Source organism: Falco peregrinus, chromosome 1, assembly GCF_023634155.1.
Source record: "Falco peregrinus isolate bFalPer1 chromosome 1, bFalPer1.pri, whole genome shotgun sequence".
In the NCBI taxonomy this organism is placed as follows: Eukaryota; Metazoa; Chordata; class Aves; order Falconiformes; family Falconidae; genus Falco; species Falco peregrinus.
This window is the reverse complement of record NC_073721.1, coordinates 18,588,348-18,597,619: the sequence shown is the minus strand read 5'-3', so window position 1 is coordinate 18,597,619 and position 9,272 is coordinate 18,588,348. Positions and strand designations below refer to the sequence as shown.

At 45.4% G+C, this 9,272-nt stretch overlaps 1 protein-coding gene across 5 annotated transcripts; it reads right to left on the bottom strand.

Annotated features, from left to right (window-relative positions):
- Positions 1–1,659: 1,659 nt before the first annotated feature.
- HNRNPH3 (heterogeneous nuclear ribonucleoprotein H3) lies at positions 1,660–9,210 on the bottom strand. Of its 5 annotated transcripts, none has more exons than XM_005235150.4 (10): positions 9,006–9,210; positions 7,650–7,786; positions 6,977–7,115; positions 6,234–6,421; positions 5,736–5,822; positions 5,263–5,381; positions 3,818–3,953; positions 3,478–3,558; positions 3,306–3,392; positions 1,660–2,993 (listed from the first exon to the last, which is right to left on the bottom strand). In XM_005235150.4, the coding sequence occupies exons 2-10, from the start codon at positions 7,765–7,767 to the stop codon at positions 2,917–2,919; spliced, it is 1,032 nt and encodes a 343-aa protein (XP_005235207.1). In that variant the 5' UTR covers positions 7,768–7,786; positions 9,006–9,210; the 3' UTR covers positions 1,660–2,916. The 5 variants fall into 5 exon arrangements, with proteins under 5 accessions (XP_005235207.1, XP_005235208.1, XP_055660028.1 ...); XM_005235151.4 differs by having other exon boundaries at positions 6,279–6,421; XM_055804053.1 differs by lacking the exon at positions 9,006–9,210 and adding an exon at positions 8,646–8,782.
- Between the last annotated feature and the right edge of the window lie 62 nt (positions 9,211–9,272).

The following is a 9,272-nucleotide window of genomic DNA, read 5'->3' as shown; positions in this document are numbered from 1 at the left end:
AGTTGCTTAGAAAGTCCTTGTGTACGTTGGGGAGTGGGAGCTACCCTGCTAATGACGGAACAAACCACGTGCTGCTCACATGCCGCCTGAAGGTATTCTGGGAGTGTTTGCTGGTGGGTTTTACGTGGAGCAGGTATGGAGGCAGCAGGGTTTGATCCAGGATACAGATGATGCTAGTATGTACTGCTTTAATATGTAACTTTTCAAAATGTATTCAACTGAACAAAATTGAGTTTTAAATAGTTGATTTTTAAAATAAGAATATAGTGTACTTCTGTAATGTGCAAGAAATTAAATGTCTGTTACTTAACTCCACTTTTTTCCTCTCCTCAGTGCTGCCCTGCTTGCATGGGAAACTGTCACTGAAGTAGTGTGTAATAACCCAGATCGCTTTTACTTACTTGAAGTAAAACTTCTGCCTGGAATGAAATGGTGAATACTGGATGTTCTATGGAGTTTTATTTCCCTTAGCATCAAACTATGTACCTGGCCTGCTTTTAGCAGTTTTTTGGACCACACTGTTATTAACTCTGTATTTTCGTCTCTCTGTGAACCCGTTTGACAGATTGCAGTTCTAACGCATCCTCCCACGGGGTGGAGGAGGATCTGTGGGGGACCCCTCCACTCATCAGGAGCCATAACTGCCCACGGGAGCAGGGCACCCCGGTTTGTGTTCTTGCGAAGTGACTCCTGAGGGCCGGAGCTGGGGGCATTAGCAGCGAAGCACACGCCTGTCCCCAGCCAGGGCCCGCCGGCGCTGTGCCCACCAGCACGCAAAGCTGGTTCACTGATGTTTGCAGCAGCTTCTCTGAAAGCCAGGGGGACGGGCAGCGATGCCCGGCGTTCCCCACGCCGCTGCTGCCATCAGCTGCTCCCGGTAGCCCCAACAAGCGCTTCAGCTCCTCCTCCTTCTCCCAGCCAAAGGCTGAAACGTAATTTTGCATCCACTGGTGGAATCAGAAACTTCTCAGTGACCGAGCAATCTCTGACCAGAGCTTTTCTTCTCAAAAACAATTCCTCTGCAGTTTGAACACTGCTTAAGTGACTGAAAAGGTGACCAGGCAGGTTCAACTGAATGCTGCTTGTTACAGGGTGGTGTCACCGTGGAAGGGACCACAGTCTGAGGGGATTCACTGTCCAGGATATGGAATTCCATTCATCGGGACTCAAGTTCAGCTTGCTTTTTGCAGATTGCTCGGTTATACAAAACAGCTGAAAGTTTCAGCTCTGGGCCTGCTCTCAAAGGGTGAGTCTTACACACGTTCCTGTTCCTGCTCATAAAATGGAACACAAGGTGTGCCCCAGTGAGGGAACAGCGGAGCTGGAACTCTTCACAGAGAGCTGTGGCTATCTGCCGAGGTGACAGAAAACACGTGCTTCCATTAAGCGCAGATGACTTCTACCTTGCTGTATTTTTTGCTGTAACTGGATTAACTCTCGTCCTGACCTTTGCCATCTTGTTTTATGAAAACACAAAAGGTTTTTCAGCAACAGACCAAGAACCCGCTAGTTTTAAAAGCGCTGCCTTAAACCAAAGCCCTGTAAGATCACTGGGGGTAAGATCACCTTCCCCCCCCCTTCCTAGCCAAAACCGATGCAACTGCCCTTTCAGCTACTGTTTCCAGTCACTTTGACACAAGACCACGCTCTCTAGCGAAATAAACTCCATTCTCCTCTCCCACAAGAAGACATTTATTACATATATAACACAGTACTAGCAAAACAGGTGACAGACTTTCAATACCCAAGATCACATTTGACATTTTAAGGGAGGCATTGAGGACAAAGCAGTTAAATTTGGGAGATCACACTGGCTCAGAATAATAAATACCTTTTTTCATTACACATCAGGTATGTTAAGTGTCTTCAAACAATAGTTTCTTACATATCTTACATGTCACAAATGCACAAAAAGTCTTATCAATGTGTTTGGGTAGCGTGTTACTGAATGAGTACCGGGCTTATAGTTATTTTAGAGATACTTTGTTTCTAATGAGCTCATCCATATACTGGCTTGTCAAGTTTGAACAAAATACAGACAAATTGGCCCTGTGCTGCAAAAAAAGCTGAACCATGTTTAAACACAACTTCAGGAAAGAAGTAGTCTACCTTGCTTCCAAATCCCCCACTTTTCTCAAAAGCTGTGTTTGTGGAAAAAATACTAAGTAGACAGCTTCAAATTAGCTAGTATTTGACCTTTCTAATGTTAGCCCAAAGCTGTGCTAGGGGTTTAGTTTAAAATGCAGTTATTGAGAGTGCTACAGCGAAGCACAGAAATAAACGTTGCTTGGTTTTGTGGAGGCACAAAGCTTGGGCACTACTTGTTTGTGCAGCTGTGTATTTGAAGATGATAGTAGAGTCCGGTAGTACAAGAAAGAAAGCCAGAACAATGACTTAGCTTCTGCAGCTTTATGCTGTGTTGAAATTATTACATACAACTTATCAAAAGTGTTTAGGAAGGATTGTTACCAAATAAAAACTAATCTATCCAGCTACTTTTTTCCCCTTAAACAAGTGAATTTTTCAAATTCATTCACTACACCAAGATTACATAGAACTGAATCAGTGTTCATAGGAGTTACAGTACAACCACCTTTATTGAACCATAGTACAACATCTTAAACCAACTGTAATCTTGAATATGTAATACATCCTTAGGAGTAACTAGTATAAAAAGTATCAACATCAGTGGTTTGAATATAAAAATTTATTTAAAGTCAGAGTATGCAACAAATAAAACCTACAGAAAACAGATTTTCCCATCACAATCTGTTGCTTACCAAATAATATTGTGAAAACACATTCCTTCAGTCATTATAAAGTTCTTAAAATACAAAAGAAATCAAATTTTGTAAGAAAGTCTAGTAGACCAGAGACTGTTTCTTCCAGGATGTTCTGTAGAAGCAAGGCTACCCTTCAATACATTCCACGCCATCCTCCTCCACCCATACTGCCTTGCCCATAGTATCCTCCACTATTTCCACTGCCACGACCTGCAAACAATTGACACAAGGTCACGCATACATACCTTAAAAAAAGAAAAAACGTGATGGGTAATACGGAACAGTTCGTTGAAGATAACTTCTACTAAAACAACAATACTTCAGCACTACTTTTCTAAACAAGCATCTGCTGCAGTAGCAAAATGCACAAAGCCCCGATTTACAGTTTACGCTGAACCACCACCCTCCTTCCCTTTCTTCCAGCACAGAAAGCCCAGCCCACCACCCTTCCCCACAGTCTGTCAGAAGACAGATGTTAGCAACATTTTACAAAATACATTTAAAAAGAGAACTTTTACTTACTATATCCGCCCAAGCCATCAGGAGTTCCGTATCCGCCACTGTAATTGCTACCCATTCCCATTCTACCAACAGAACCGTAACCTTGATCTGAAAAGCAGGAAGTGCATCGTTACAAGCCTGGAACTCCTTAAGACTTGGCAAAATGTCAGTTAAGCCTGGAACTGATGCGTACCCATTCCGTCTCTGCCATAGCCTCCCATTCCAGAACCACCTCCAGCAGTTGAATTCAGGAATAGCTCAATATATCGATGCTCTGTAGGGAACAAAAGCACCTCACTTAGTATTTGGTTTCAGAAACCAGAAGCATAGAGATGCAAAGCAAACCCACCCCACCTTACAAGTAAGTCACAAGCCCACAGAAATTGAGTTTGGTATGTGATAGATGGCAAAAAGCCTTCTGACCTGGGTACTGCCTGCACAGCAACTTCAGTTTAATGCAGGTTAAACCCTTATATTCAGTTTCCCCTTATATACTCTGGTCAGTGAAAGCATCAGGTGAACATGACACTCACGCATGTGATTTTTATCCTTAGACATGGCAGCTACTGCATCCTCATGTGTTACAAACTCCACATCAGCCTCTCCTGTAGCTCTTCCGTCTGCCCCAATATCAATGTGAACTCTTATGGGGTTCAATGGTGAGAAAAACTGAGAATTGAAACAAAAATTATAAATAAATAACACTAATGCAGAATTCGAGCCAGGTACTTCCTACCGCTTAAATTCAATTACTAATTTCCAAAGTATCACTTAGTGATGCTTTTGGACCGTCAACATTAGGTTAGTCTACACTTACAATCCATTATTATTACACAACTTGAAGAGCTCCGGCTACAGAACTTGAGGAGCTTTCTGTAAAGGCAAGGATACAAACAAGAATTCCTGCCTCCACATGCTGCTTTAAGCAATGAGTTCTAATATAATGCCATCCTGGAAGAGGAAAATAATCACTTCGTTTTTGAAGCAGCAGAGCCAAATGTATTTCTCAAAGCAAGGACACGTTTGTGGAATTCATAAAAAGCTGTCAATCAGACTGCTCTTCCCTGCTACATAACTCGAGAGATACAGTGGTATTTCTGACTAACAGCCTTTTTACCAAACAGTATATGCAAACAAGCCTTTGGTATGCCACAGAAGTACTACTCATCAACTTGCAACAACAGACTCTGAATCAAAGGCTCAAGTTTGGCCCTTGCTCTCAGAAAGTCTTTAGACTACAGATAACAATCAAACAGACACAAAAATACAGCCGAATTAAAAAAAAAAAGCCACCAAAAGAAACCAAAACAACAAACAAGCACAAGCTTAAGCATGGAGTCCGTCTGTCCCCCAAGAGAGGCTGTGCTTAAACCAAGCCTTATATCCCAGGAAAACTGTCTCCCTACAAACACCACATCTATACTGACACAAGAACATCCCAAATTCTTGCAGATGTACTTTTATTTGCCTCCCTGGTATCTTATGAGTAATGGGACACCATCTCCTCGAACTGAACACTGCTCCCAACAGTCTCCCCACCCTCTCCCTCCTAAAATAAAGTCTCAGGTCAAAAAATAAATAGGTCAATACAATCAAAGTTTCACATTTGCTATCACTCTTTTACAAAATCAAAAATCTTCAGTTAAGCTTAAACAAACTCCTGAAAACCTTAAAATATGGGTACTGATTGCAACAACTGCTCTCTCTCCAATACACCTTTTCTGGAAATGAAAGAGTACAGAGATTAACGATAAATATAGCTTGGCTGACTTCTTCAGTAATCTCACCTCAGATATTACCCTTCTAAAAGCTCGTTTACTACAAAGTTTTGCAAAACTTGCATAAAAGGCCATTGACTTCAGTTGGCGGATGTATTAGAGCTATTAATCACTTGAGATCTTTAATTGAGTTTGGAACAGGAAAGGCAAGAACGAGCCAACTCTTGGCATTAGAAAGCCCTTTTCCCCACTGTACTTACATTAGCAATATCATTTTCTGTTGCTCGAAAAGGCAGTCCTCTCATGTGAACAAAGTGACCGCCACCATGGAAACCCGACCCTGCCTCTCCAGCTCCACCATAGCCATGTCCTCCCATGCCTATTAAAAAACCCAAACCAAACAAAACCACACACCTGTAAGATCATCACAAAAAGCCAGAAAAGTCCTTACTACTGTTTTTCTGAAAGTGCTGACTTCATACCACTGCATGTAAGTTGTTTACATGTTCCATGTATCAACCCAAATACTAGCAGAAGACATGGCAAGCAATGTGTTTACTTTTTCCTAAAATTCCCCAGTCCTGTTTCCCAGCACCCCCCCTTTTTTCAACAACCTTCTTTCTTTACAAAATAATCTAATGAAGAAAGCAGTTATTTCTGTCTTGGTAATACTATGTTTTACAACTCAGTAAAAATATTTTTAAACAATTTATTTAAAAAGTATTTTTTTTACCTCTCCCATCCCTCATTCTGTCATCATAGCCATCATTTCCGTAGCCATAGTTATTATAGCCACCATAATCATCAAAGCCACCGTACCCTGTGCAACAGAGAGAAAGAAAGGAGTGATTACATCCTTACCCAAAATTCACAGAGCACTGCACAAGAGTCAATTTTTCAGTCTTTGGGCACCCAGCAGTTTGCAAACAGCCTCTACAGACTGGTAAACCTGAATTTCTGGACAGGGTGCAGGTGTATGTTTCCTTTTACATAGTGACTATAACATGCAAGTGAGAGATCAAATTCTGCTGAAAATACAGTTCCCTTATTATTTCCATTAATCTTAAACACGAAGCCACATTTGTTGATACAGCACAAGTAGACATTTTTTTTGAGATAACTGCGTCAAACCTAATGGGTACCGTAGCTACTGTTCATTTCTTTATTTCTTGACAAAGATGTCAGGAACACAAAACTGACAACAGAACCTCCAGTCATTAGATAAACATACCACCGTCATATCCACCACCTCCTCGACGCATTCTGTCATACATACTTCCACGCCCAGCTCCATAATAACCCCCTCTTCCTCCTAATGGTCTATCATATGGTCCAGGTCGTTGTTGTCCCATCATTCTTCTCGGCATGTCACAGAATCCTCTGATTTCACTCTTACTACTTTTGAAGATTTCAATATATCTAATAAAAGAGGATTTTCAAGGTACCAGTAAGAATACATGCATAAGCTCTCTGAATATTACACAAGGCCATACTACGTTTTCTATAACTAAATGTACAATCCAACAGAAGTGACTAGAGATGCCATACAACTTAAGTTTCTCCTCAAAACTGCAAGAATCTTAAGTGTATATACAAAAAACACACAACACTTTATACAGTGGCAAAAATTACTATGTGAAAATTCCAGCTGTACAGATTAAGCATAAAACATGTCTTTCCAGTATGAGAAACATACTGTTGAAAAACAATGTCTAGCTATAGTAGCATTTATCACTAATTACCCTACACAGGAATGATTGAAACAATTTTCTGAGTTTAGCAAGCTACCCAGAGCAATACTGTCTCCCCCACCCCCCAAAGCTACTGTATTTCCCAAGTTAACTTAGGATCAGTTATAAAAATTCTTAAAAAAAGCCAGTTCCATATAATGGTCCCCAACCCCCCCAAAAGCATTACTGACCCACAACCCCCAAAAATAAAGATTTAACACCATCCCAAACTCTCCATCCCCACCTGTGCCCTATTCTTTCCTTGTGTTTCCCCAGAGCATTTTCTGCTATCTCCTTTGAAGCAAACTGCACGAAGGCCTCCCCTGTGCTTCTCCCCTGGTAGTCCAGCGTCAATGTTATCCCATTTGGCACGATTTCCAACCCTTTAACCCAAGGACAAATAACCCCATCAAGGGGAACAGTGTTAAAGGCTGAAACATTCCCATCTGTAGCAAATACTTAAAAGCATATCTAAACAACAACAACGAAAAAGAAAACCACCTTGTTTCCCCCATCACCCAACAATACAAGCCAACGATCTTTCATTAAACATTTATGGATTTAGCCATACTTCTTTTCCCGTTTAAACTATGCAAAAATACAACCACCTAAGTTACATGAAACATACATAGCTACCAATCAAGCAATTTAGCTGATCCAAATGCTAACATTCAGGTTTTCCCAAAATGCATAATGCGTTTACCACCTCAACAAAATTAGATACGTAACTCTGTTTTACTACATCTATGGTTATTTGTATTTCATTTACAGGGCATAATTCTTACTTAAGATAAACTAATTTAACACAATCCCTCCCATCCACCCCATAAACAGCTATTACAAATTAAAATGTGCAAAACATTGTGTAAAAGATACAAGAAAACTCAAGTCACTATATTCAACTATACTAGAGGTACCTTGGAAAAACTGAACAATCTCTTCTTTGCTGCAACCAAATGGTAGGCCTCGAAGTCGTACCACTGTTCCATCATTAGTTGTATCGTTTGGCCCATTATGTTTTCCAGTCCAGTCCATCTTTTATTTAAATCAAAGCCTAAAAAGAAAAAAAAACAAAACAAAAAACTTTTGAGATTCCATACATGACCAAGTTCCTCCCCTCAACAGAAATCTGGTAGGTTTTCTTCAGACAATTAGTACTAGGAATAATGAGCTTTTTTTTTCTGTTATGTATTTAAAATTGTGTTTGATCATATCTACAGCACGCACACATCTAGAACCACCCCGCGCTCTGACGGGGGGGCAGCACGTGGGCGGGTACAGCACATAAAGCTCGTTATTTACTCAGAGTACCTCGAACATCCCTTCTATCAGCTTTGGTGGGGGCTTTCTGCGTTATTTCTGGGGGGGTTGTTATGCGTAAGTTGAGGAAGGCGCAGGAACCACGCAACGGTTCCTGCGCGGAAGCACAAAGCCTTCCTTTGTCTGCAAACAAAGCGGCCGGGGCCACGCTCCCGACTGTTTTTTCGGGTGTTTTTTTCCTTCCGCCAAGCCGGGCGGCGCGTTACCCCGCGGGGGCGCGGCCGGGGCCGGGCCCACCCCGAGGGCAGCCGGGCGGGCGCCCAGACCCCGCCGGGGACGGGGAGGTCGGGCCCGCGCGGCGGCAGGTGCGTGCACGCGCGCCGCCCTCCGCCGGGGCGCGTGCGTACGTGCGCGCGAGGCTCCGCGAGCGCCCCACAACGGGCCGCGCGGCCGCCCAGCCGCAGCACCCAGGAAACCGCCGCCGCCGCCCTCCTCGCGCGCGGGGAGGCAGGCCCCTCCCCCCCGGCCCGCGCCGCCGACACCGCGGCCCTGACCCACCGCCCGCTCCCCGGCGCCATTTACCGCGCCTCCCCGCGGCCGCCCCTTCCCGCCTCCCCTCTCACGCCCAGCTCCCCGCCGCGCCCCGCTGCCACCTCTCCGCCTCGCAGGAGCTGCCCGGCCTTCGCCCGCGCAACCTCGGCCCCCCGGGAGCCCCTCGCCCGCCGCTCTCCTGGGGCCGTCGCGGCCCTCGGCTCCACCACTCAAAATGGCGGCCGTGCTCGGGAACGAGGCTCCGCGGAGAGACGCCGCGCCGCCCCCTCCCCCCCGCCCTCTTTCGGGAGCGCCGCGGCCCACGGCTCCCGCATTTGCGCGCCGGCCCCGCCACCCCGTCGAGGGGGCTCAAAGGCCCGCCCGCCCCAGGGCCTGAGCCCCCTCTGCCACCGCCACCCTGCCTGCGGGCACCCCGGGCGGGCCCTGCTAGGGCTCCCTCGGCCCGCTCCCTCCGCACTCACCAGGAGACCCTCGCACACCCCTCGACGCGCTCCGGCAGGAGCTTCTGCCGCGAAGGAAGCTCCTCCTCACTTCCAACCTGCCGGTGGGCTCGAAACGTACGCAGCGGAGATGGGCAGGCGCGCGTCCCGGCTACGCAAGTATCGCGATAAGCCGCGCCGCGCTGCTCAGCCCCGGCCGCGCGGCCCCGGCACATGCGCGCCTCCGGGCAAAGGCGACAGCGCGTGCGCGGCGCGGCGGCCCGGCAGTTCCCGCCCATTCCCCTCGCG

Coding starts and splice junctions, on each gene's coding strand:
- HNRNPH3 (XM_005235150.4), bottom strand. CDS start 7,767: ATGGACTGGACTGGAAAACATAATGGGCCAAACGATACAACTAATGAT. Junction 7,116..7,649: donor GATTGTTCAGTTTTTCCAAG/GTACCTCTAGTA, acceptor CTTGGGTTAAAG/GGTTGGAAATCGTGCCAAAT. Junction 3,559..3,817: donor TAAGGATAAAAATCACATGC/GTGAGTGTCATG, acceptor TGTTCCCTACAG/AGCATCGATATATTGAGCTA.